The sequence below is a fragment of the Drosophila ananassae genome, chromosome 2L (assembly GCF_017639315.1).
Source record: "Drosophila ananassae strain 14024-0371.13 chromosome 2L, ASM1763931v2, whole genome shotgun sequence".
NCBI lineage: Eukaryota > Metazoa > Arthropoda > Insecta > Diptera > Drosophilidae > Drosophila > Drosophila ananassae.
The window spans coordinates 24,133,960-24,160,459 of NC_057927.1; the positions used below are offsets into that span (position 1 = coordinate 24,133,960).

The 26,500-nt window shown below is 44.9% G+C and overlaps 6 protein-coding genes across 17 annotated transcripts; 4 read left to right on the forward strand and 2 right to left on the reverse strand.

Moving 5' to 3' along the window:
* The first annotated feature begins 379 nt into the window (after positions 1-379).
* Positions 380-3,815, forward strand: LOC6503433 (exosome complex exonuclease RRP44). The gene is made up of 6 exons (XM_001967434.4): positions 380-853; positions 919-1,363; positions 1,421-2,505; positions 2,563-2,815; positions 2,877-3,292; positions 3,350-3,815. The coding sequence occupies exons 1-6, from the start codon at positions 474-476 to the stop codon at positions 3,720-3,722; spliced, it is 2,952 nt and encodes a 983-aa protein (XP_001967470.1). The 5' UTR covers positions 380-473; the 3' UTR covers positions 3,723-3,815.
* Positions 3,816-3,914: 99 nt separating this feature from the next.
* LOC6503434 (acyl-CoA synthetase short-chain family member 3, mitochondrial) lies at positions 3,915-6,977 on the forward strand. The gene is made up of 5 exons (XM_001967435.4): positions 3,915-4,115; positions 4,717-5,728; positions 5,787-6,097; positions 6,163-6,308; positions 6,385-6,977. Exons 1-5 carry the CDS (start codon positions 4,070-4,072, stop codon positions 6,895-6,897), a joined length of 2,028 nt encoding a protein of 675 aa, XP_001967471.1. The 5' UTR covers positions 3,915-4,069; the 3' UTR covers positions 6,898-6,977.
* Positions 6,978-8,440: 1,463 nt separating this feature from the next.
* On the forward strand, positions 8,441-13,773 carry LOC6503435 (dromyosuppressin). Its single transcript, XM_001967436.4, has 3 exons — positions 8,441-8,577; positions 9,755-9,966; positions 10,023-13,773. Exons 2-3 carry the CDS (start codon positions 9,756-9,758, stop codon positions 10,112-10,114), a joined length of 303 nt encoding a protein of 100 aa, XP_001967472.1. The 5' UTR covers positions 8,441-8,577; position 9,755; the 3' UTR covers positions 10,115-13,773.
* A 659-nt stretch (positions 13,774-14,432) lies between these two features.
* Positions 14,433-17,578, reverse strand: LOC6503416 (loricrin). 7 transcript variants are annotated; one of them, XM_014903659.3, is made up of 6 exons: positions 16,951-17,578; positions 16,479-16,856; positions 16,211-16,406; positions 15,839-16,057; positions 15,593-15,759; positions 14,433-15,492 (listed from the first exon to the last, which is right to left on the reverse strand). In XM_014903659.3, exons 1-6 carry the CDS (start codon positions 17,279-17,281, stop codon positions 15,443-15,445), a joined length of 1,341 nt encoding a protein of 446 aa, XP_014759145.1. In that variant the 5' UTR covers positions 17,282-17,578; the 3' UTR covers positions 14,433-15,442. The 7 variants fall into 7 exon arrangements, with proteins under 7 accessions (XP_014759145.1, XP_001967473.1, XP_014759144.1 ...); XM_001967437.4 differs by having other exon boundaries at positions 16,479-16,874; positions 16,951-17,577; XM_014903658.3 differs by having other exon boundaries at positions 15,593-15,762; positions 16,479-16,874; positions 16,951-17,577.
* Positions 17,579-17,952: 374 nt separating this feature from the next.
* Positions 17,953-24,742, forward strand: LOC6503436 (C2 domain-containing protein 5). 6 transcript variants are annotated; one of them, XM_032456418.2, is made up of 11 exons: positions 17,959-18,253; positions 18,315-18,616; positions 18,697-19,042; positions 19,363-21,065; positions 21,273-21,293; positions 21,724-22,063; positions 22,131-23,249; positions 23,317-23,404; positions 23,459-23,848; positions 23,910-24,182; positions 24,238-24,742. In XM_032456418.2, exons 1-11 carry the CDS (start codon positions 18,090-18,092, stop codon positions 24,298-24,300), a joined length of 4,809 nt encoding a protein of 1,602 aa, XP_032312309.1. In that variant the 5' UTR covers positions 17,959-18,089; the 3' UTR covers positions 24,301-24,742. The 6 variants fall into 6 exon arrangements, with proteins under 6 accessions (XP_044569983.1, XP_032312312.1, XP_032312309.1 ...); XM_032456419.2 differs by having other exon boundaries at positions 17,962-18,253; positions 20,743-21,065; XM_001967438.4 differs by lacking the exon at positions 21,273-21,293 and having other exon boundaries at positions 17,960-18,253.
* On the reverse strand, positions 24,695-26,435 carry LOC6503414 (golgin-84). Its single transcript, XM_001967439.3, has 2 exons — positions 25,027-26,435; positions 24,695-24,966 (listed from the first exon to the last, which is right to left on the reverse strand). Exons 1-2 carry the CDS (start codon positions 26,369-26,371, stop codon positions 24,752-24,754), a joined length of 1,560 nt encoding a protein of 519 aa, XP_001967475.1. The 5' UTR covers positions 26,372-26,435; the 3' UTR covers positions 24,695-24,751.
* Positions 26,436-26,500: the final 65 nt, after the last annotated feature.

Below are 26,500 nucleotides of genomic sequence, written 5' to 3' on the forward strand. Positions count from 1 at the left end.
TGTTGGTAAACGATATAAATAATAGATTGTGGAAGAATTTCAGGAATTTCAATTTTAAAATTCAAATACTTGAATAAGTTTTAAAAAATATGAAGCTCAAAATGAAATATATATTTTGTTTGTATGTTTTATTATGTAATAGTAAAATAAGTGGAAGTTTTTAAAAATATATATTAACTTAGCTACCCTATCTCAAAATTAGTTACAATAAAGTTATCATGCATTTCAAACACCTTTATAATTTAAATTTTCTATTAACATTTATAAATAACAATAGTTGAATAGATTGAACGTTTAAAATGTTTGGCAAATTTAAAAATTTTTTGAGCGCGTTTTAAAACAGTGCTGGAAAATAACATAATTTCAACAGAGCTGGAAACGACCCAAAACCTCATGCAGATCCTCTCGTGCAACGCCTCTTTACTGCGGCACACATGTGGAATTCCATCAATTTAAAAACAACCTAAGGAAACATGCAAACTTTACGTGAATTTACGCGTAAAACCAAAAGGGGCAATATCTTAAAGATCGTGCGAGAGCACTATCTCCGAGATGACATCGGTTGCGGCTCCGAATTATGCCGGAATTGCTTCCAGAACGAGGTGTACCAACTGACCTCACAGCACGAGATTCAGTGCAGCCTCTTCAAGTTCCCGCACTACATAGTTGTGGACACCAATGTGGTACTGGACCAAATTGATGTCCTCGAAGAGGATGTGCTGCGCAACGTCATCGTCCTGACAACGGTGCTAAACGAGGTGAAGCACAAAAGCTCTTCCATTTACAAGCGCTTCAACGAGCTCGTCCACGATCGGACCAGGCATTTCTATGTTTTTGTAAACGAGCACCACAAGTGAGTAGTAAAGAGCACCATACATTTGATGCGAGTTGTAACCTCCTTTTACAATCCCCCTCAAGGGACACCTATGCGGATCGCGAACCAGACGAAACCGCCAACGACCGCAATGATCGAGCCATTCGCATTGCCACCAAATGGTACGACGACCATATTAGGGCCTCTCAGTCCTCCAAAGACCTAGAACGCACTGGAAAAACAGCCACGCGCGTTATTCTTCTGACAGACGATGCCGGAAATCGTGCCAAGGCCGAAGCGGATGGCATTTTAGTGGCTTCTGCGGCGGAGTATGTGAAATCCTTGGAAGACTTTCCCCTTCTGATGGATAAGTTGTCGCACAAGTCCTTCGACAGCGAGAAGCAGGCGCTGCCGCAATATCCGCCACATCTCAGCATGAAGGAACTGCTAGAGGGTCTGCGGCAAAAGAAGCTGCTGCAAGGCGCGTTTCAGGCTTCCAGGGAGAACTACCTTGAGGGCAGCGTCAACGTGGAGTCTTTCGAGAAAGGGGTATGGAATGGAAAACAATTTAAAGTTTCTCTTCTAACTAGCTCCTATTCTTTGTAGATCCTTATCCAAGGACGCGAAGCACTCAACCGGGCTGTGGACGGCGATCTAGTAGCCGTGGAATTGCTTCCCGAAAGCGAGTGGTCGGCGCCAAGTGAAATCGTTTTGGAAGAAAATAATGTCTATGCCGACGATGTGCCCAGCGAGGAACGCGCTGAGCAGGAGAAGGACATGCTGCAGCAGGTTCAGGCAGCTTCAGCCGCCTCAGCCGAGGAGCGTTCGCCGACGGGAAGAATTGTGGGAATTGTACGCCGTAAGTGGCGTCAGTATTGCGGTATTTTGCAACCAAGCTTGATTGAGGACACCAGTCGGCATATTTTTGTGCCGGCAGACCGAAAAATTCCCCGTATTCGGATTGAAACGCGGCAGGCGGCCAAGCTTCAGAACCAGCGCATCATAGTGACCATCGATACGTGGCCGAGGAACTCGCGCTACCCCCACGGTCACTTTGTTCGGTCCCTAGGACCACTGGGTGACATGGCCACCGAAAATGAGGTAATCCTGCTTGAGCATGATGTACCGCATTGCAAGTTCTCGGAGGAGGTGCTGAGCTTCCTTCCCAAGATGCCGTGGACCATTAAGGCAGAGGACTATGCCAAGCGTGTGGATTTGAGAGATTTGTACATCTGCTCCGTGGATCCGCCGGGTTGCACAGATATCGATGATGCTTTGCATTGCCGCCAGCTGCCGAATGGAAATCTCGAGGTGGGCGTCCACATCGCCGATGTGAGCCACTTTATTCGACCCGGAAATGCGTTGGACAAGGAGGCGGCTGCCAGAGGCACCACTGTGTATCTGGTGGGCAAACGTATCGACATGGTTCCCGAGCTGCTAAGTTCGAACCTCTGCTCACTGGTTGGCGGCGTCGAACGCTTTGCCTTCTCGTGTGTTTGGGAGGTGGACCATGATGCAAACGTGATTAGCAAGCGCTTCCACAAGAGTGTCATCAAGTCGAAACGGGCCATGACGTACGAAGAGGCGCAGGTTCTGATTGATGACCCCGCAGACCAGGGTGAGATCGCCAAGTCTCTGAGGAATCTTAACAAACTAGCCAAGATCTTGAAGAAACGTAGAATGGACAATGGGTTCGTTTGAATTCCTTCGCTGGTTTCTAAAATAACAATACATATCTGGTATTTCAGGGCCTTGGTCTTAGCCTCCCCAGAGATTCGCTTCCAGGTGGACAGCGAGACCCATGAACCGCTGGAAGTGGAGGCCAAGCAGATGAGGGAGACCAACTCGATGGTGGAGGAGTTTATGTTGCTGGCCAATATTACGGTGGCCGAGCACATTGCAGCCGAGTTTACCGAGTGCGCCGTGCTGCGTCGTCATCCTCGCCCTCCTCCCACCAACTTCGATCCCCTGGTGAAAGCCGCTCGCTATCAAGGATACCAAGTAAGATTTTTTCAGTAATTGGTTCTCTGTCATGCCTATGTTTAATTAATTCTCACTTCAGGTAGACATCGAGTCCGGCCTGGAGCTGGCGCACTCGCTGGACAAGTGCGTCAAAGAGGATAACCCGTATTTCAACACCATGATTCGTATCCTCACCACGCGCTGTATGATGCAGGCGGTGTACTTTATCAGCGGCAGCCTCCAGAAGGAAGAATACTTCCATTACGGTCTAGCAGCTCCCATCTACACGCACTTCACCTCGCCCATCCGACGCTACTCCGACATCATGGTTCATCGGCTGTTGGCCGCCTCCATCGGCGCCGACAGCACCTACGCCCAACTGCTGGAGCGGAAGTCCAACGAGGAACTGTGTCATAACCTAAACTATCGGCACAAGATGGCCCAATATGCAGGTCGCGCTTCGGTGGCTCTCAATACGCATCTCTTCTTCCGTGGAAAGGAAGAGGATGAGGAAGGGTAAGTGGTAGAGTTCAAAACCATTAATAAATATTAAAAATTATTGTTTATTTTCAGTTATGTTCTCTTTGTTCGCAAAAACGCACTGCAAGTACTCATTCCCAAGTACGGACTCGAGGGTACGCTGTATCTAAAGTCGGATAAGGATGGCAAGGACGGTCTGGAGCGAACCAAGGCTCAGATTATTTTTACGTTTAACGAGGAGGATCACACGCAACGTTGCGGCAACTTTGTGTTCCATTCGTTCGACCCTGTAACAGTGCGACTCAGCCTGGATTCCAGCAACGTCCAGCACGAGAAACTCGTGTTTCGGTTGGTGAAGCCCTACATCAAGGGCTTCAGTGTGGAGCCAAAAGCTGGAGCTGATGATAAAGAGAGCCAGGCGCCACCGCCCACCAAAAAGTCAAAGAAGGACAAAAAGAAAAAGTAATCCCTTCTCGTAAGACTAAGTTGAGTTAGGTTAAGTCACAAAAATTTATAAACTGATTCATTTTATATAAATGAAGTATTTTTTAAAATTGAACTCTCTTTTTCCAATCCCACCGTTCCTGTTTATGGTCTCTGAGCATTTCGAATTAAAACCTTTGATCGGCTATTTCTTAAAGGCTTTGGGTTTTTACTTGCGTTCTACATTTTCCACTGGCACTTCAAAGTATCGACTTCATTGTGACGGTTGTGCTGCGCTGATTGTACGGACTATATAGGATATATAGTAGTTATATCTTAAAAATAATACATAAGAAACTTAATAAAAGACCATTGAAATCGAATATTATAATGGAAATTGGTGCTCGTGCTGTGAATATCATGAGTTCCGAAAGCAGTAAGTTTTGAAAACAAAATGAAATACGAAGTATGTGGTTGTAATGGCATGACTTTAAAGGAATAATTGATATCCAGGTTGTACATATTTGTGTTTTTGTGTGATTCATTATTTAAGAACCTAAAAGAAGCCTTAAATCAAATACTCCTTTAAGGATATAACTCTTTAAGGAGTTATAGACTATAGTATTTACTTCAAAAGTTTAATCAGATTTTGATAAAATATGTATTGTTTAGACTGTGATATAATTGTTTAAAGTTCTGTTTTCTAAACAACCCGCAATGTTAATGATTCCGATTGGCTTATGCAAGACGTAGGCTTCCAGGGTCCAACTTCCAGCCAGAATGACGTGTGCCTTATGCTCCGGCGTCGTCTGGTTGGGGCACCTATATACTTATCCATGTACTAGGCTGGGCTGCTTACAGAAATCAGTTGAGTGACCGCGACATTTAGAAAATTTAAAATTCAATTTCGCCTCAATGGCGTAAGCTGGAAGTGTTGTAATTTAGTTTAGCCGCCTAATTTAATACAGCTGGCAGCTCGGCTGGGCTGGGCTAGTGGGAACAATGAACTCGACTAACTGATGGTCACCTCTTCGCAGGCGACAGTGTCTGCGGCATGCCCGTCGATGCGCACGATCCCCTGTACCTGGAGGCATATCGCAAGAGTGTCCAGGATCCAGTGGCTTTTTGGGAGGAGCAAGCCCATCTCCTTGACTGGGACCGACCTTGGCAGCAGGTCCTGGACAACAGCAATCCTCCTTTCACAAAGTGGTATGTGGGGGGATACTTGAATGCCTGCTACAATGCCATCGATCGGCACATCCTTGCCGGCAGGGGCGCAAAGGTGGCCCTCATCCACGACAGTCCGTTGACGGGAACAGTGCGCCGAGTAACCTACCAGGAGTTGTACGACCAAATCATCCTACTGGCCGGTGGCCTGGCCAAACTTGGCGTCACCAAGGGAGACCGGGTTGTGATTTACATGCCTCTTATCCCGGAGACTATAATTGCCATGCTGGCCATAGTGCGACTCGGCGCCATCCACTCGGTCGTCTTCGGGGGCTTCGCTGCCAGGGAGCTCTGTTCGCGAATCGAGCATGTGGAGCCCAAGCTGGTGATCGCCTCAAACGTGGGCGTGGAGCCGGGCAAGGTTGTTCCCTACCTGGACATCCTGCACTCGGCCATCAACATGTCGCGTTGGAAGCCGCCGCAGCGAAATATCATCTTCCATCGGGATATCTCTCCAGACACCACCAAATTAGATGACGCCGATGTCCTCTGGTCAGATGTCCTGGATATGTCTCGGAATGAGCCACCCATCGCCTGTGTGCCCATCGAGGCCAACGATCCACTGTACATCCTGTACACCTCGGGCACCACGGACAAGCCGAAGGGCGTCCTGCGCACCATTGGTGGACACCTGGTGGCCCTCATGTACACGCTCCGCACCATCTACGGCATCAATCCCGGTGACACCTGGTGGGCGGCCTCGGACATGGGCTGGGTGGTGGGCCACTCGTATATCTGCTATGGTCCGCTCTGCCTGGGCGCCACCAGTGTCATGTACGAGGGAAAGCCGGACCGCACCCCGGATCCTGGGCAGTATTTCCGGTAAGAACTTAAGAGGTTGGTAGAGTAAAAAAATAACAAGTATCCCTTGATATTTTAGGATCATCGACCAGTACAAGGTCCGTTCTATCTTCTCCGTGCCAACCTCCTTCCGGGTAATCCGTCGCGCCGATCCGGACATCAGCTATGGTCGTCAGTATTCCACCAAGTCTCTGCGAGCTATTTTCATTGCCGGAGAACATTGTGACTACGAGACCAAGGCGTGGATTGAGAAGACGTTCAAGGTTCCTGTTTTGAATCATTGGTGGCAGACGGAAACAGGATCCGCGGTGACTGCTACATGCCTGGGCTACCAGCAGAACCTCAGTCCACCCACCTATTCCACGGGTCTGCCCCTCATGGGCTACGACAGTGAGTGATGCTCCAGATAGGTTGGCTTAGGAAGTCATTAAAGCCCTGGGATGTCTCTCTTGCAGTTAAGATCCTGAAACCGGATGGATGCGAAGCCCTGCCTACGGAGCTGGGAAGGATTGTCCTGAAACTGCCCCTGCCTCCCGGAAATATGGCCACTTTATACAAGAACGAGGAGCTATACCGTAAACTATACTTCCAGAAATATCCGGTAAGTGAAGAGGAAAGAAATGTAAACTATTTTTGTGGATTTTATTGCAAATATATTCTGATAAACTCCTTCTCAGGGATACTACGACACCATGGATGCCGGTTACAAGGACGAACGTGGCTATATCTTTGTCACGGCCCGGGATGATGATGTTATCAACGTTGCTGGCCATCGCTTGTCCACCTCCAGTTTGGAGGACGCCGTTCTGCGGCATCCTGACGTCGTGGATGTGGCCGTCTTTGGAGTGCCGGAGGCGACTAAGGGTCAGGTGCCACTGTGCTTGTATATTCCCGTAGAGAACTGCAAAAAAACGGACGCCAAGCTATCGGCGGAGATTATCAAGCTAATCAGGGATGTGGTGGGACCCATTGCCGCTTTCCGACTGATCACCTCCGTTAACAACCTGCCCCGCACCCGCTCCGGCAAGACGATGCGCAAGGCGATGGCCGACTTTGCCCGGAACGAAAAGGTCATCCTACCGGCGACCATCGACGATGCCAGTGTCTTCACCGAAATCCGACGGGCACTGCAGCACCTCGGCTACGCGATGTCCGCTCCAGATCCCATTGTGGCCAAGTTGCTGGACTGAGGAGTCCTTAGGGTTCTTTATATTCTGTTTCCACTTAGTTTGTACAATTATCCTCATGAGTGAAATAAAGTTTGAACAAATCTGGCTGGGGTTTTTCCTCCATTTAGTTGCGTAGGCCGGCGAAAATAATTTAAATGTTAATCGGTGGGCACTGAAAACTATATACGTATATATATGTATGACCTATTCCACTTTTCTCCCTTCGCCACTGACACTATTCGCATTCAACTGACACCCAATCAGTTTATTCAAATTTTGTGCAAATTTCGTGATACATTGTTGGCCCGGCGACGCGTGTTAGCCTCTTTTTCCGCCACTCTCGATTTTCCCCCGAATTGTGCCGCATATGGCACATTCATTGCATTATTTGACCGGATTCGTCCACATCAAAGATGACACCAAATGGAAGCTAAATGTAACCCAATTAGTGGGCGTTGTGGTAATGCACTGGGCCCTGGGATGGAGTGGCATGATGGGAAGTTATGACCCGGAACAGGGGTTTCGTTACTTGCTATAGAATTATGATATTTGAAAATGAAATTGTGAATTAATTTTTAAAAATTTAGGATATTACCATAAGTAGTATCTTATCTTAAGTTATCTTAATTGTATCTTAATTAATAGAACCAATATAGCTATAGATAAATATTTAATATTTACATTCTTAATGAGAAACAACGCGGGGAAGTATTAGGATGCTTTCTAGAATAGGATATATGTTCTATATGATTTAAAGAATAGGACAAAGATATTTAATCTCTGTTTTTAGCCATATTTCATAGATATATTTTATTAGTTATTCAGCTTCCAGTTCATCCCACAACAGACTATTTCCTCTTCCATTAGTCCTCCTAACGACAAACAAATTAGATTCTCTTATTGCTTAATTCAAAGTCTGGACCATGGACTCAACTTTGCCTCCTACTCCAACTCCAAAAATGGCCAAGAAAAGACTCCTGACGTCACAGTCAAAATACTCTGGACATTTTTGCATTCCAGCCACGAACAGATTCAAATTAATTGCAACGCTTCGCCAGCAAATCCCAGCATCATAAATCGAAGATTACTCTGTTCCCGGACTGGAGAAACACAATGCAGCTGGCGGGACAAGGACTTTAAAGTTTCATCTTAAAGCCCAGTCCGTGGGAGTGGACCGTAAACAGGAAATGGCCCGTAAGTGGAGTATTAATCGTTGTAACTACCTATAAATATGCGGTGGCTTCGACCACTGATCATAAAAGCGCAACTTTTACAACATAATTAAGAGCTGATAAACTTATATAATAGACAAACATATTGGGCAGCGCGATGGGTGACAGGAGAAAGTTTACCCAGGACATACAGCTATCGCCGCATCGTGCTCTGGTCGGTGTCGGTGGCGGTGGCGTATGAGCAATGTTTGAGCACGCCCACCAAGTATCCTGCCAGGAGCGCAACATGTGGTCCCCTGACTAGTATCTCTATGTTTCTGTTTGTGTGTGTATTTTCAGCCAGCCAATCGCAGGCCATCGTGTCTTCTGGGCTCTTCCTCGACGGAAGTAAATAAAAGCGGATGTCCTGTGCAGGCAGGACATCATTCAAGTTCTTGCGTTCAACAAGTTCAAGTAACTAGTGCAGCCAACTAACTTTTAGTAACATTTTTCTAACGGAGGCACCCTCATATCCCACAACTCCTAACAGGTGTGTAGTTCAAGAATTTTGGATACTTCTTTTGGTGAAAATAAGTGTTTAAAAAATTGTGTTTTTTGTGAATTAAATATTAATATAAAATGTCAAGATATTTTACTCAAAAACGCTTAAAGGGCAGGATTGAAAAACACTAGGGTATTTAAGATCATAGTTTTTAAAAACTATTTTTCATATTTGTGGTTTTCTAAAATATTTACAGAATATTTAAAGTCCAGAATTACAAAACATATTTGGAATATAGACTTTTCATTTCATAATTTTTTTTAGATCTAAATATATTTAGATTATTTGAAATACAGATCTTTCAAAAATAAATTTCAACTAAGCTTAACTTGATTCGATTTAAAATTTTACTAGAAATTTTAAAAAGGTATTTTTACAACAAGTTTTTGAGTCAAAAGTGAGCCAAGGATATGGTCCGACTGATAACCATTTAAACTAAAACTGAATCTAGTTAAAACTGACAAGTTATCCTACACTTTAGGGGATGCAATTGCAACTAATTTGCATTCCGTGCACACTAGTTGAGTCTGAAGCCAGAGCTGTTCTCTGGATCCTTGAAACGTGCCCTTTGGGTTCTCTGAAATGGTCCGATGCCCCCACTTTCTGCCATTTGTTGGCAATAGGTTGCTTATAAGCCAAATAGATGCATGGGTGACACGTTCGCATGTTCGGCTCCTAGTGGAGGTGTTTGTGTGCCAACTGCATCTGGTTGTCGGCCCACGGGGCGTATGGGGACTGTAAGCCCATCAACGTCACTCAGGTGGGAAGGATCGGCACAGATTACCATAGCCTCAGACCGTTAATAGAGACAAATTGCCAGCCGCGCAAACATATTAGGGCGGCATTAAGGCCAAATGGGGGTGGGATTTAAAATGGAAACCTGGCCTCCAGCCTGCAACAGAGCAGGACTCCATTTATGCATAATACTTTGCCATAGCTACGCCGGCGACACTGAGTGGCAATCAGGCACGTAGCATTAGGATCATTATACTTAATCAAAATTAGAGCGATGAGTTGCCCTCCGGCCAGGATGAGTGAGGCTCCCTCCTTGCCCCTAGCTTGCAACTGCTGTTCCTGGTAATCTAATAAGCTTGTCACCAGCCAGCGATGTCAATCATCTTTAGTGCACACCGTTCTACTACCATTCCACCATCATCTCTTGCAGCATGTCCTTTGCACAGTTCTTTTTTGCCTGCTGCCTGGCCGTCATCCTGTTGGCTGTGGCCAATACACAGGCAGCCACCCAGGCCCCTCCACTCTGCCAGGTCGGCATTGTCGAGGAGATGCCCCAGCACATCAGGAAGGTCTGTCAGGCTCTGGAGAACTCGGATCAATTGAGTTCGGCCCTCAAGTCCTACATTAACAACGAGGCGTCAGGTAAGTCCAATCTTTAATGAAAGGATATATTTTTCAGGATTAAATTTATTCCTTAGCTCTGGTGGCCAATTCTGATGACCTTTTGAAAAACTACAACAAGCGTACGGACGTCGATCATGTCTTTTTGCGATTCGGTAAAAGGCGTTAAGGATATTAACCCATGAAGGACCCCTTGCTAATTGATTTCACGGACGAACCCACGACACAGGACCTTGATCAACGAGCGGCGAAAAGCGTTTTTGTTCCCCAAGCACCACCCAATTCTGGCGTCTTCAGCATAATTATGTAAATCTAATCAACTCGGAAACTCAGAACTATACTCAATTGGAAGCTCTCTAGTTCATTAAATAACAAATCGATGTGTCCAATGTTTCTATAAAAAAAAGCTCACACAATTGTACATATTCAAAGACCCCCGAAATGTACTAACAAAACTTGATTTAAATATTTCGTTTTTTAATGTTTTACAAACAAAGCAAAGTAAATAAGGATACTGTACACTATTTACTGTAAACGTATTGGATAAATTCAAAGATATCTCAAATATATTTCCCTAGCATGAAGCATTATTATAATATATCCGAAAATATGTTAACATTTATACGATTTCTTCCGATTCCATTTTTAATAAAGACAAACTTTTCCTCTCAATAAATGAATGCATGCCAAAATGCAATTTCAGTCTGTTTTTTATCTGATTTTTTGGGAGGCTCTTAGAAAAGAACATAATTTTGACATAATATCCCCACTTCCCTATTTTTCAATTCAAAGACAATATATTTTTTTTATAATTATTTATTTAACTATTCTTTTAGTAACGAGTTTAATTTTGAAAAAGGAAGAATAGAAATTTTTAAAATCTGATAAAATCATTTACTTTTTGTGTAAGGAATTCAATTTTTTATTAGTTTATTTTAGAAGTCTTAGTTTTTAAATAAGAACCTATTAGGCTAGGTACCTTGCAGTACCTATTTATTTTCCCCTATATCTTTAATGCTTGATAGATAATTTAAAAACAATTAAGTCTGAAAAGCTTGAAAATTTCTTAAAAGATTCTTTTAGAAAGTACCATAACACTGTGCGACAAAAAAAAAAAAACGAAATACACTTGGGAAACGAGATAGTGTAGGTTGTTAATCTGGTCGAAGAGAACTCAAAAATATTTTTTTTATATTTTTGGAACCCTCCAATTTTTTTTTATTTAAAAAAAACCGTTTTTCGGGACTTTTTTGCGCTTAAAAATTCCTGAACGCGTTTTTTTCAACCGATTTCAAAATTTTCGGTGTTTTTCAATAGTTAAATGTTGTAGCTTTTGAAAAAAAAATATATCTTCGATTTTGTTGAACAAAAAGGACAAAATTTTTACACCTGAAACTAAAGTTTTCGACTTTTATTCGTGTTTTTCGGATTTTGATGCCAGTTTTTCGGTAAAACTAACTAAAATTCTGTCATGTTTGCCACATATCAATGTTGTCTCATTCATTCTGAATAAAACGAGACAAATTTCATCAAAAAATAATTAAAATTGGTAAAGTTATAACGCCTTTCCCAAAAAAAGTCAATTCAACCTAGCGAGCGCTCCGGAGTAACAATGTGTATAAGAATAAGAGTATATTGCTTTGTTCTGACAAAAAGTTTGTCATTTATGCCACATATTAATATTGTCTCAATAATACTGAATAGAACGAGACAAATTTCATTAAAAAATAATACAAATTGTTGAAGTTATAACGCTTTTCCCAAAAAAAGTCAATAAAACCATGGGAGCACTATAAGAAGAAGAGCATATTCCTGACTTATACACACAGGTACTCCGGAGCGCACGCAAGGTTGAATTGACTTTTTTTGGGAAAAGCGTTATAACTTCACCAATTTTCATTATTTTTTAATAAAATTTGTCTCGTTCTATTCAGTATTATTGAGACAATATTAATATGTGGCATAAATGACAAACTTTTTGTCAGAAGAAAGCAATATACTCTTATTTTTATACACATTGTTCCTCCGAAGCGCCCGCTAGGTTGAGTTGACTTTTTTTGGGAAAAGCGTTATAACTTCACCAATTTTCATTATTTTTTGATGAAATTTGTCTCGTTTTATTCAGAATGAATGAGACAACATTGATATGTGGCAAACATGACAGAATTTTAGTAAGTTTTACCGAAAAACTGGCATCAAAATCCGAAAAACACGAATAAAAGTCGAAAACTTTAGTTTCAGGTGTAAAAATTTTGTCCTTTTTGTTCAACAAAATCGAAGATATATTTTTTTTTCAAAAGCTACAACATTTAACTATTGAAAAACACCGAAAATTTTGAAATCGGTTGAAAAAAACGCGTTCAGGAATTTTTAAGCGCAAAAAAGTCCCGAAAAACGGTTTTTTTTAAATAAAAAAAAATTGGAGGGTTCCTAAAATATAAAAAAAATATTTTTGAGTTCTCTTCGACCAGATTAACAACCTACACTATCTCGTTTCTCAAGTGTTTTTTCACTGTCGCACCGTGTAATTAGCCCATTAGATCCATATTCCAAATAAAGTATTTTTTAGTCGTAATTATATAAATATCTTGATATTAAATTGGTTTCTAATGGGTTAATATGTTATTCGTAAATAATACAGTTGCGGTTGAAATTATGTGTACTTCGGGAACATCGTCAAACGCTATTTCCTTTGGAAACTGTTGCAGATACATTCGCTCCACTGGGATATATTTTTTTATTCAATATTTGATTTTTTTTTGCTGAAAAAAATTATTAAAAGTTTCCATTTAATTGCATATTCAATTTAAATGTTTGTTGCCATTTGTAAGTTTTTATTAAATTAATAAAAAAATCAAACAAATAATAGAATACGTTAAATCAAATTATTCGACACGAAAACATGAAATAATGCTGAATCGGATTCTTCACGCTCGTAAAACGCCATAGCGTGTAAATTAAAATATGATTTTATGCACTAAACAATGATTTGTTGACTGATCTCTTTACAAGTCAGTGAATTCTTTCATTTTGATTTGAGTTTTTGAGTTATATTTTTTCTTCAAAATTTTTGTTTGGGTTTCTTTTTATACTTGAGTAATTTATAGTCGGTTTGCATTTTGAAAACATTAACTTAAATGATTTGATCTTGTTCCTGTTTACGCAAATTTTTAACTTGCATTCGAGGCTAAAAACTACAAAATTAAAAACCGACATTCTGACCTTTCACTATGGATTATTAGTTTAGAATATACTTTTTTCGATTAATTTTAGTTATATCTCTGTGTGTTTGTACTTTGAGATGTCATCGTTTCGTATAAGATATTTTTCAGTCTTTTTCATTAAATCACTTTTGATATATTCTTAACATGATCGGTTTTAAAACCTAATTATCTCATTTAACTTTTCTTAACCATAACAAATAAAATCATTTTTAACATAAACGAAAATATATAAATAACATAAAAGTGCAACATTGAAAACAAAATATTTTATTAATTTAAAATCTCATTTTTTACTTGTTTCTTTTCGTGTTGTATAGTTTTTGGATTACCACCAATGACAAATCCATTCCTTCAGATTTGATTATCGTTTTGTTAATATTCATTTCTAAATCCTGTAAAAAACAACTAAATTCTACAATTTATGGTGAAAATGCGGCAATATGGCCGCCTTTGCTATTTTTTTTTTTTTTTCAGAACTCAACAGCTTTTTAAAATTTATATTCTATCAAAGGGGGAATAATATCAAAAGATATTAAATATCAGACAAAAAATTCGAAAAATTTCATTATAATTGCACAATAGTACAATAAGCTTGTTGAGCTCTTTTTACGCTTAAGTTTTTTTGTTCAAATATATATTTTTTGGCTTTTAGCTTAACTTACCAAAAGTTTTTTAAAAATTATTTTTGCTATTTGGAATTTTTTGCGATTTTTTGTTTCTCATTTTGTTATTTTCAATGTTTATCTAATTTTTTGTGTAATCTCAACCCTCTTTTACGTTTTCGAATTTGAAAATATTGCGCGATATTAGTTTTTACTTTGGAATGACTTCTGTCGATGAGACTTTCGAAACGTATTTTTCATCATACTCTTAAGACTTTCATGAGTGTTCTTCAGGTACATTTGGCATTTGAAAAATGCTTGGATGCTGTTTGTTCTTTGGTTTTTGAAGATCTTGTTAGATTGGCATCTTATACTGAGATAGTACTTTGTTTATACTTAATTGTTTGGCAGTAGTTTCTTTCATTTGTCTCTCGTGTTACTATGATTTTTTGTTGCTTATAGCTTGCAGTGCTTCACGTTTCGTTAAAATGTATATTCAGTCTTAGGTGTTGTGCTTTTTTTTTTCTTTTCAATTCACTCATTATTTGATTTCGCTTCAGTTTTTGTTTCTTAATTATTCGGTTTTATATCGATTTACTTTTGATTTAAACAAAATATTTGAAATAATATATGTACGCTTAAATAAGTTTAATCCATTAAACACATTTTTGAATATTATTTTATTGACTTTGATATTGGTTATGATTTTGCATCTTTTGCTAATATATTTCGTGTATTTCGTTATTGGTTTTTTTTTTCAGCTTATTTTATAAGAATTACATAAGTATAAACTTTTGTTGCTATCAAAAAGTTGTTAAAAAAAACAAAAAAAAAAAAAAGAGAAAAAATAAAAAATTCTTGTTTCTGTCATTCACGTCAATATGGTAAATAAAGCAACAATCTTGCAAAATCATAAATGTTTTCAGATACTACTCGAGTTTTTGGGAGTGGAAACAAAACTTTTGGGAGTTCATAGAATTGTTTTCGTTTTTTTCGTTTTGAGCTTATCAACTAAAATCTATACATTGCATTCTCTTGTGTACAATATGACATATTTCACAAAATATAAAAATTTAGTAGGTTCATCGAGGTGATAATGAACGTTCGTTCTCGTGCTTCCGTCATATAAATATTATGATTCTAAGCATACTTTGGTTACAGTAGAAACATTACTATAAATGAGGCTTTAGAGGAGCACAGACTGTTGTTTTCTTTTCTTTTTTTTTGTTTTAGGCCGAAGCTCAGTGCGGATAGATCCGTATGTCTACTAACAAAACATTAATTAACAGGCATTCCAAGAAATTTTAATTATTTTCATCTGGTTTTGAGGGGTAGTGACAAAACGAAAACAAAAGGAAAATATAGTTCGGGGCTTATATAGAAAGACGTTGCAACACGAGTTACTTAAATGCTAAGAAAAAGGGAACTGTAATCTTAAATCTACAAATTATATGTTCTGAGGGTCTATGTGAGTGTTGTGTATTACATATATATCAAGTTTCTTCTGCAAATATTATTAATTTCCCCTCCATTTACTTGATTTCTTTTTGCCCTAATCCCTTAGTTTTGGGTCTCCCGGCCTATCTGAGCACGCGCAGCGTTCTGTTCTCTCTCTCTCTCTCCGTTTAAGCCATCAGTAGTGGGAGTGGGATGCGGAGCGGATGCGGTTGTCTAGTAGTAAGCAGCTGCATTCGAATAGTTCTGAGAATAGGCCTGCGAATCTGCAAAGACACCGGTATCGGACCATATAATATCTCTTGTTTATGTTTCGGTCGAGTTTTAAATAATATTTTGAGAAACCCAATGCCTATAGTGACATACCATAGCCCGCATAGGAGCGTTCGTCGTAGCCAGTGCTCTGTTGACCATGCTGGCTGTAGTCGGCCTGGCCTGTGGCGTTGTAGTCAACGGCAGTCGAGCCGTACTGTTGGCTGTAGTCCTGGCCGTACTGATAGCGCGTGTCCTGTTGCGCAGTGTAGCCTGTGGAACTGCTAAAAATATATGCCGGGTTATTAGTTTCATCCTAAAATCATCTTGGGAGTAAACAATTTTAAATAGACCACCCACTTGTAGCTCTGGTACTGGCTTTGATCGTACTCTGTGCCCTGGTGAGCTCCATAGCTGCCGCTGGCTGTCGCACTGGCCTGCGAGGTGTGGCCCGTGTAGCTGCTGCCGCCGCTCTGGCCGTAGCCGTTGTAGCCCGGCTGGGCGGTCTGGGAACTGTAGCCGCTCTGGGCGTATGGATCCACCTGCTGGGTCTGGTCGTGGGCCTGGTATCCATGGTGGCTGCAACAGGACAATGTTTATATTAAAATCAAACAAAGGAATATCGGGTGGTGCTGTTCTCGCTTCTCTTCATGTCTGATATAATCTTTTATGTAACACAAGAACCAAAAATCTCATAAATATATATATTAGTTCAAAGATGATAGGACGTACCTCTGAGCAGGAGCATGATGGCTTGGTGGTGATCCGTAAGAGGATGGGGGCGCCATGCTTCCGCCACCACCGCCGCCGCCCCCCATATGCTGCTGGGGAGTGTGATACTTGGGCGTCATGGGTCGCTGGCTGTAGGGACCGCCCTCGTAGCGTCCACGCTTGGGCCCAGGACCACCGGGTGCGCCGCGTTTGAGAGCTGGTACCGGTGCAAGTTGTGTATTGGAATTATGTGCCTGATGATGGTGATGCAAGGGGGGCCGACTCATACCTTGATTGTAACCGCCCCTGCCGCGTGGGGCTCCGCGTCGCGGCATTGATCCGTGATCTCCGCCCGGACCTCCACCCATCGAGTTGCTGTGGTGTCCGTGAGGACCGCCGTACATGCTGCCGCCGCCGCTGCCGTTCATGTGCGGGTTGTAGCCGCCACCGCGTCCGCGTCCACTGAAGGGTCCACCGCGTCCGCGCCCGCGGCCCATATAGGGCGGGGGTCCACCGCCATTGCTGGAAGACGAGCCACCGGTGGGCGGAGCGCTTGATGCCGGGGTCTGTCCATCGGTGCCTTCTTCACTGGCGGCCGGCTCTCCCTGCTGATCCGCACTGGCCGTGGAAGCGGGCACTGGCGACACGGTCTTGTTGTTTTCGGCACCTGTGTGTTGTTTGGGAGCTGTTTAGGATTGAGATTGGATTGGAATGGATTGGATTGGAACTCAGTGCGGAGGTAGGGATATAATGGTGCTTACGTTGTTGATACATGGGTGGACGTCCACCCCGCATTCCCATCGGACCGCCACCACGCGGTTGGTAGCCACCACCCCCGCGACCCTGGTAGCCAGGACCACCGCGAGGACCGCGCATTCCGCGTGGCGGCCCGGACATCATGCCCTGCATGGGTGGTCCACCACCCATTCCACCGCCCCCCCGCATGCCGCCCATAAAGTGGCCACCACGTCCGCGTCCACGGCCGCGATCGAATCCTCCCCGCATGGGGGCTCCACCACCGCGTCCACGATATCCACCGCCTCCACCACGTGGGCCACCGGACGGAGGAGAAGACACTTGTGGTACTTCCATGCTCTTTACTCTCTTCTTGCTTTCGGCAACTTTGGCTTCACACACACTTTTTCACCCACGAACGCTGATGCCGGAGACCACGGTTCTAAGAAGATTCTTAATGGGATTTACTGAATGCGATGCGTCAGATGGGCGCTCTGTTGAATTTTCACTGGCCTGCGAGTAATAGGCAACACTTTCAACTACTTTTGTTCTTAAATAACTTATTTATCTAAACATTTTCGAGAGTCCAAGCGCGTTAAAGAAAACGCGTGAAAAAATATGGCGGCGACTATTGATTTTCGCTTCAGGGCAGGAGGAGTATATTGGCAGATCCAGGGTTGCCACTCATTTTGATTAAAAACTATCGAATAAATTGAATACATTTTGTTTCTGAATTAATCAATTTAATCAAATTATTTAAGACATCTCATCACAAAATATTATTAACCAAATCCCAGTAATATTTTTTTTATTTACAATGTTCTGTCTTACAAATCATGTTTATTTATTCGACATATTTAGAATCTTAAGATTTTCGATTAAATGGTATATTCTTTGAACAAAAGTTTGAAATATGAAGTTCTATATTTATTTCTATAAATATTCTGTACGAAATAAATTGAATTTCGAATCGTACCATATATAATTAGAATTTTATTGAATCATCCTACATCCTTTTTTTTACAGTGTCTGAAGAGGTTGGTCACCTACCTGGCAGCATGCGGCCACACTGAGTACTGGGAAAATGGAAAACACAAGTTAGAATAGATTTGCGTGAATTGTACTGGTAACAATCTTGTGAAAAGGCGGAACAGGACTGGACAGGATGCCCGGAAAGGTGGGGGTGAAGATCAAGGCGGCACGCAACCTGCCGGTGATGGACAAGAGTGCCGAGACGACGGACGCGTTCGTGGAAATTAAACTGGCCTCGGTGACCCACAAAACTGATGTCTTCCGCAAGAGCTTGAATCCCACCTGGAACACCGATTGGTAAGTAATTGGATGACCTTCAATTGCGCCAATTATATAAACATTTTACTGTTTCCTGAAGGTTCCGTTTCGAGGTGGACGATGCAGAGCTGCAGGACGAGCCACTTCAGATCAGGCTGATGGACTACGACACGTACTCTGCCAACGATGCCATCGGCAAGGTGAACATCAGCTTGAATCCCTTGTGCCTGGAGAGCTCTAGTCAGGCGGTGCACGGAAAGGGCACTGTGCTCTCCGGATGGATTCCCGTTTTCGATACAATGCACGGGATTCGTGGCGAGATCAATGTCATAGTCAAAGTGGACCTCTTTTCGGACGTCAATAAGTTTCGCCAGAGCTCTTGCGGCATCCCCTTTTTCCACTGTTTGTATTCTAAGCAGGGCTGATCCTGACTCCATGCTTTATGATAGAATTTTCTTAACCTGTTTCCTTTTGTATTCCAGCCCAGTGTGTGCCCTTTGGATATCGCGCCCAAGTCATCCACGGTTTTGTCGAGGAGCTTGTGGTCAACGACGATCCGGAGTACCAGTGGATCGACAAGATTCGTACGCCCCGAGCTTCCAACGAGGCGCGACAGGTAGTCTTCCTTAAATTATCGGGACAGGTTCAGCGAAGAATGGGCTTAAAGGCCATCAACATGGGCGCCAATGCTGTCATCGGGTACACCCAGTGCTTCGATCTGGAGGGCGATGTCGGTGTGGTGGCTCGAGGCGTTGGAACGGCGGTAACTTTGATCAAGGACACCAGCAGCAGTCAGCCGAACAGCGCAGATGTGGCTCTGATCGAGGAGTGAGTATCGAGTGGGGATCTTTTTCTATTTGAGATTAGTTATGGAGACCAGTAGACAAATTTGAAAGAATTGCAAGACGATTTCAACAATTTCTAAGACAATTTTTCTCTTCTCTTGAACGTTCTCCAACCCACACCGTATTTGAAACCCCAACGTCAATCCCTGCGCCCAATCTTCATCCCTCGATCTCTGTAATTCGCTCCTTGTCGTACCGTATTGTGTTGCACGCTTCAAACGTTGTTGTTGTTTCGTTGTGTCGTGTTTATGTTTATAATTTACGTACTACTTTCCTTCAAAATGTATATGGTGTAATGGCTAGACTGGCCCAAAAGTATCTAGACTTCCTGAACTGCGCCGGAGCCAGCAGCGCCAGCTTGCCGCTCTCCGGTCGCACGCCCCAATACCGTCTGAATATCTGCAGGGAGCCCAGCTCGGCACCCACATCTTCAGCAGCAGCAGCGGCAGCAGCAGCCACCTTGTTCTACCTGGAAAGTGCTAGCAGTGACACGGAGGATGCGGAGCTGATGCAGAATCTCATCCGGCAGGAGGACGAGCGCGGCGAAAAGAATCGAGAGAAGAAACTTCGCCACCGGATGCGGCGACTGACGCTGTCCTCGAGCAAAGTATTCAGCCAGAAATACGCCACCCTCATCCGTCGAATAGAACCGAAAATCCCCGAGAATGCCACTCAGTCTCTGAGCAGCATTTTCGCCGGAGCGGTGGCCGCTCCCTCCAGCTTTCGACGACGGCGCAAGTCGCGCTTCCCAACCGCCTCATCCAAGTCCTCTAGTCCCCATAACATAGTTCGATCGATCAGTAACGACACTGGAGTCCGTCCGGGGCATGCGCCGGTGAAGAGTTTCCTGGCCGTTCCAGGATTGTCGGAGTTCCAAGAAAACACGCGGTCGGCGCCCGATCTTCCAGGGGAGGAGTTTCAGGCCAAGACTCGGCCAACGTCCAACTACTCCACGGACTCGGACGAGTCCTTGCAGCTGGCCCTTGAAATAGCTGCTCCCGACAGCAACGGCGAAGATTCGCAGGAGGAGGAGGAGGAGAACCTCCAGGACAACTGGATTAAGCCGGGAGAAACCCGAAGTTGCGAGAATAGCCAGCAGGATCTAGTACCGAGGCACCATAATCTGCTGGAGGACTTGAAGAGCTTCTCGCGTCGCCTGCAGAAGCTGATGCACCTGAAGACCCACGACAACGAAGTGGAAAAGGGCATAAGCCATCGGTTTGTTCCGTCGCTGGAGCGCAAGCCCTACTACAGCTCCCAACCGGAGCTGCCAACTGGCAACGAGAACTGGATGACCTCCAATCTCAGCGGGTCCTTCTCGATGTTGCAGTTAAATTTCTTACCAAGCTACGGCAAAAGTTTGCAGCGCAGTGCCTCAATGAACCACTTGACGGCACCTCCAGAGGCACCTCCTCCATCACTTGCACCACCACCACCACCACCCAACACGCTGCTGCTGAAGGCGCCCGAGCTGCGCGTCTGCCCCTCCACACCCACTCCCACTCGATCCGATCTAGTCACCTTCGATTACGAGAACCCCCTTAATAACCCCCCTAGTCTTGACCACTTAGATCATTCTGTATATATCTCTAATCTCTCTAGTACTAACCATAGTAACCACAATAATGAGTCATCATTGCTTGCTCCATTTGCCATTCGCCAACAACAACCACGCGAACTTAGATCCAGCACTGACATCCAACAGCAGCCAGCAGGAGCATCGGTATTGGCGGGATCCGTAGGAGCATCCAGTGTCGCATCCGGATCGGCGGTGATTCCAACGACCGTGGAGAGCATAAGTCCGAGCCTGAAGCGATTCGCCTCTCCGGTTAGCAGCAGTCGCCTCAAGCTCACGCCCAGTCCCTCGAAGAGTGGCATCTCGGCGGCCACCAATGCAGACAGTGCCTCGACATCGACCGCCTCGACGGCGACCACCATGGTGCCGGCCACCGTCGGCGAGATATGCAGGCGCTCCTCCGATTCCGACCTGAGTGTCACCCCAAAAGGTATGTACGTGGCTAACTGGGGGGCCTCGAATCCCTGGTCTAGTTTAAGGCATAGTTTACGGGTCTACGCTGTAGATGTAAGCATTTCAACAAAAAGTATCGCTGCTGCGCTCAATATCTGTGTGTTTGCTGTCACTGTGTGTCCATCTCTCACTCTTCCAATGCTCTCTCTTTGCGCCCGCTGCTGCACCACGCCATCCGGCATAGTCTTTACATTCCACCGGAAGCGTAAGTAAATGCTCCCGCCTAATCTCGATGTGATTTCGCTGTCCTTTCTTGGTGTACCTCTGTGTGTGTGTGTCTATTTTTCCGGCCAGGATGCGGCCACTTCATGCTATATATCTTCTGAATGCCGTTCCTGATCTTCTAATCTTCATACTTAACGAAAAGCAAAACATTTTTTGGTTCAAGATCCATTTTAAATCCTACTTTATTTCATTTTCAATATTAATATTCAGGAATAATTAGAAACAAAAATCAAACCAGGCCATTCAAGATTTGCAAGAAGACCTCCATTTTCAAGTCTCAAGCATATCATTGAAACCCTCTCACTCAAATCGCTGTAAATATTAATGTGTTCACTAAATGTAAGATCCTTGTGCGTAGTCCTTGCTCATCATCGGGTGTATAATTTTCCGGGAAACATCTCCATTCGCAGGCAACTCTATCTGTGTGGCCAGTGAGCGACTGGTGGCCGCCACGGCCATGATGCGTCTTACGCAGCCGGCGGTGGGAGCCAAGCCCGGAACTGCTACCGATAGCCTGGATATGTTGGAGTATCCCTTCCTGACCATGACCAAGTACCCCACAGGGTTTATTCTGCACCTGGGCGCCACTGTGGCAGCGCGTTCGGTGAAACTATTGGAGCGAGTACCCAATCCCGACGAGCCAGAGGTGCGGGACAGCTGGTGGACAGAGCTGCGCATGGAGATCCGTTCGCACGCCCGATCCCTGGGCTGCAACGTGGTGCTGGGCTACGCTGAGACCACAACCATTTCGTAAGTTCTTCAATACTGATAAGATATGTATGTATTTTAATTAAATGCCTGATTACCTCGATTGCAGGGACGATGTCTGTGTTTTATCCGCCACTGGAACGGCGGCGGTAATCAACATGGTGTTCAATCGATCCGTATCGCAAACCGATATCTTTACCATGTCGAAGGCTACGGCGGGAATGGCCACCATGTCCAATTCGTTGGAGGAGCGTGAGGCCAACGGCAGCACTGGGGAAGCTAGCAAGGATAGCGGTTCCCTGGGCACCGGCAATAGCTCGGGGGGCAAGCGGTACGGGTTGCCTCCGCTTAATGGGCCTCGGAATGCGTGTGCCATCTGCCACATACCCTACAACCTGAACTCGGTGCCTTTCAACGTCAAAATGAAGAAATGCGCGGTTTGCAAAAAGGGTCGGGTGCCGGATGTGCTTTTGGCAACGTTGGAGGTACCGGAGTACATGCAGGTAACTGGCCGCGGATGCTTCATGCAGGCTCAAGTGGTGCGCGCCAAGAGGGATCTGCGAGCGGAACTGAATGCCAAAGAGATTTCCGATGGCCTGCCCTTCCTGGAATACGAACTGCACCGCGTGCTGATCAACAAACTGAAAGCCAAAGGCATGAATGCCATCTTTGGGCTGCGCACCCAGGTGGCCATTGGCGAGCGCATGATAGCGTTGATAGCCACAGGCACGGCCCTGTTCCTCAGCGCCCTGCCAGTTCCCCAGGTGCCCAAGATCGTGGCCGGAAACTCGTGGACCGACAAGCAAAAGTTGAACGAGCTTCAGAAGAAACTGCAAGAGACCTTCGAGAGAAACCAAGAGATATACCAGCTCAAGAGCTTGGATCCCGACTTGGCAGCCAATGCGGCCACAGCCTCTGCCGCCAATGCCTCTGGCGACAAGCAGTCGGACACCGACGACTCTGATGACGAAGAGATGAACGAGATCGATCTTAACTGCGGCAACAAGGAGCTTTGTGTGCTGGAGGTCGACGATATCGAGGATCTGGAGATCATATCATTGCTGATGGAACCATACCCACCAGAGGGCTTCCACGTGGTCAACACGCAACAGGTGCCGGGCATGGTGGAGATGGACACCGTCAAGAACCTACAAATGTTCACCCAAGTTTGGAGGGCACGCCTGGAGGTGGGTCAAAGTGTCAATGGATTCCCCAAACACTTCCAGCGGTGGGTGGTTCTTTGTTATTTTATTTAATATTATTTTTTTATTTTCTAAAATGATTTTTAATTTTAGACTTTTGCAAACAATATACTTCAAATTGAGGACCATGATACCTTGTGCCATTTGCGATCTTCGTTTTCGGTTGGATTTGCCAGAGACGGTAATTATATTCAATCGGAAAGCATAAGATTCTCTAAAATCTCTCAAATTTCAGGATCAAATCCAACTGCTGGTGACTGGCATGGCCATGGGCCTTAGCGATGCCAATAAAATGAAGTACAGGGGACGCGGACGAGCCATGCCGCAGCAGCAGCCGCCACAACAGCAACAGAATGGATTTCACGAGGCATCGGTGCATGCCACCCAATCCCAACCCGAGTTAAATGGCAAGCGGATGCTCCAGGAGGAGGACTACATCTTTCCCCTGGACGAGGATCAGATGGTGGACACACCCACACCGACCAGCACCGCCATACCGCCGTTCGGAATGAGTTCTTTTAAAATGCGCAAGACCTCGCCGTCTCGTTTGGGCAACTTGGCTTCGGGCCTGCCATCAACCGGAGTAAAGTCGCTGAATGTGGGAGCAGTTCCCCGCAACAGATACGTAAGATAATGATTTAGATGGTTCCAAGAGTGTTGACCTTAAAAACAAGACCTGCTTGCAGTTTCCTCTGCGAGATCGTTACGGCGTGGATCTGACACCTCTGAGCTTCATACCCGGTGGTCGTATTGACAAATACCTGGGTAATCTGAATTTCTTCTTTATCCGGGAGAGCACATCGATTCGGGAAAACGGTGGCATCAGCGGATTTGTCCATGGCTTCATAACCGAACTCCTGGCCGTAGTCCGAGCCCATATTGCTTCCCTGGGCGGCAATGCCATGGTCTCCTTCTACATCACCGAACTAATGCTGTTCGATAACCAGCACAAAAATCAGGTAAGTCTTATAAAGTCTAACCTTGAAATTTATTATAAATGGTTCTTGATTTTAGGGCCAGTGCCTGATTAGCCTGGGCGGCGATGCTGTCTATGTGAGCTACCATACCGATGACTGATACAAAAACTTAAGGGGCATATAGCGCCCGTTCTACGCGAATCGTCCCAAAAGCGTCTACTCTCTATTTTCTTCCGCTTAGCTAGAATCATCGGATATATTAATATATTTCTTGTTTACTTAATAACCTAACAGTCCCTGTAGATGGATCCCTTATGCAATATTCGAACTGTGACGAACGTTCTCTTTCTTTACCGAGTAGTGTGATTTTGTTCGGTCTTGTTACTTGTTTGCTTGATGTTTTTAGCTTTAAATCAATTGCAATTTCTGTACATAGCCGATGTTTATTGAATTTGATGAGTGCGAGACCCATGTATACTAACGATATATACAACTGTTGCAACACAAACATGACATTGATATACTCGTACTCCTAGATATCCAATTCTTGCGTGTAAAATGCAATACATATATTTAAAAATAAAAACAATTGCTCAATTAAATTGATTCGATTAGTTTGGTGTGGTGGAGAGCAGAACGAACATGACCCACAAGTGGAGCAGTGCCACATAGACAATCACAGAGACCCGCATCATTGGATAGCGGCGCAGAAAGGCGCCCACCCGGATGCCCATCGAGTCCGCCTGGCGCAGAGCTCGCTTGAAGCGGCGGGCCACTCGGTTGTCGAACGGACTCGGGTGCATCAGCAGTGGAAATTGGGCTTTGGCTGGAGGATAGTAGTTCAAGTATTAACAACAAACGAGTTTCTTTGGATCAACCTAATTACCATCATCTGTGCTGTTGGAAAGCAAGGGATTGCGGGAGCTGCCGCGCTGGCCCTCCATCTCCACCAGGTGCATGTTCTGTTGCAGCTGCAATTGTGCCTTCTCGTGCTGCAGGCGCAGGGCATTCCTTTCGGCAGTCACCCGCTCCAAGAGACTCTGTCGCTCGACCAGCGATTGGGTGAGCGCTTTGAGTCGGGACTCGTAGTCGTTTTTGGCTCCGGCATTGGCACCCTCACTAAGCCGCTGCCGCATCTGCTGTAGTTGCTGCTCCCGCTCCTGGAGGCGAGTGGCGGAGGCTGCCATTTGGTTACTCAGTTGCTGCCGGAGTGAGGAAATTTCCTGAGTGAGAATGCGCTGCTCCGACTCGGAGGTCACGCTGTGCTCCCGAGACTGCCGTAGCTCCTTGGCCAGCGACTCTTCTCTCTGACGGGCAGAACCAAGCTCGACCTGACGCTGCTGCTCCTGTGAGAAGTAGTCTTCCAGCTGCAGTCGCGCCTTCTGCAACTCCTCGTTGGCATGGTCCAGCTCCTGTTTGAGGGCATCATGTTCCATTTGCAGGAAACGGGTTTCGCTGTCTTTGGCAACCAGGCTGGGATCCGCCCCTCCCTCAGTGGGATTCGCCTTGAGTTCGGCTATCAAGGCATCCTTGGCCTGCAAGGCTCGCTGAGCTTTCGTTCTGTACTCCTGCAGCTCCTGGCGTTGCTGTTCCGTTTCCTTGGTCTGCATCTGAAGCTTTTGAGAAGTGCTCATGTATTCCTGCTGGAGTTTGGCCAGATTCGTCTCCAGCTCGGAGATGGAGTGAACGTAGGCCATGTGAGCAGTTTGGGCCTCGTTCAGATCGTGGATAGCTTTGTCCCGCTCCTCGGAAAAGGTTTGGGCCAGGGCCTCCAGCTCCTGGCTGCGCTGCTGCAGGGCAAAGTGCTCACTGTCGTGGTTAAGCTCATTCAACCTCAGCCGCAGTTCATCGCGTTCTGCCGTAATCTCGTTCAGAGCGATCTTGAAGGCTGCCAACTCGTGAGTGTCCATGGATTGCTGCTCCGGGCTAGTTGCGTTTGAGAAACTGGCAGACGTCGACATCTTGTGGTGTAGGTCCTTGGTCACCACTGATCCTCCCCCCTCGCTTTTGACACTGGACGCACTGTTGGCCCCCGAACGCTTCGCTGGCGACAAAGTGGTCTTGAAGGACTGGATGGACAGGGATTGAGTACTGCTGGTTAAGCTTCTCCGCATCGGATCCCCGGATGTCCCGGCTTGATTATCCGTCTGTAGGGCTGTCGCCGCATTCTGATCGATCTTGTTCAGAATGTTTTCGGCCTTGTCCGCCAATCCTGTTATCCAGGATGACATTTTTTGCTCGGAAATAAAACAATCTTGTCAACCAAACACGTAAACAATATCTATTAGTGTGACCATGTAGCGGATTGCCGGAAATCCCACAGGCCTACTAAACGAGAAAATAACGGTCTTTAAATATTC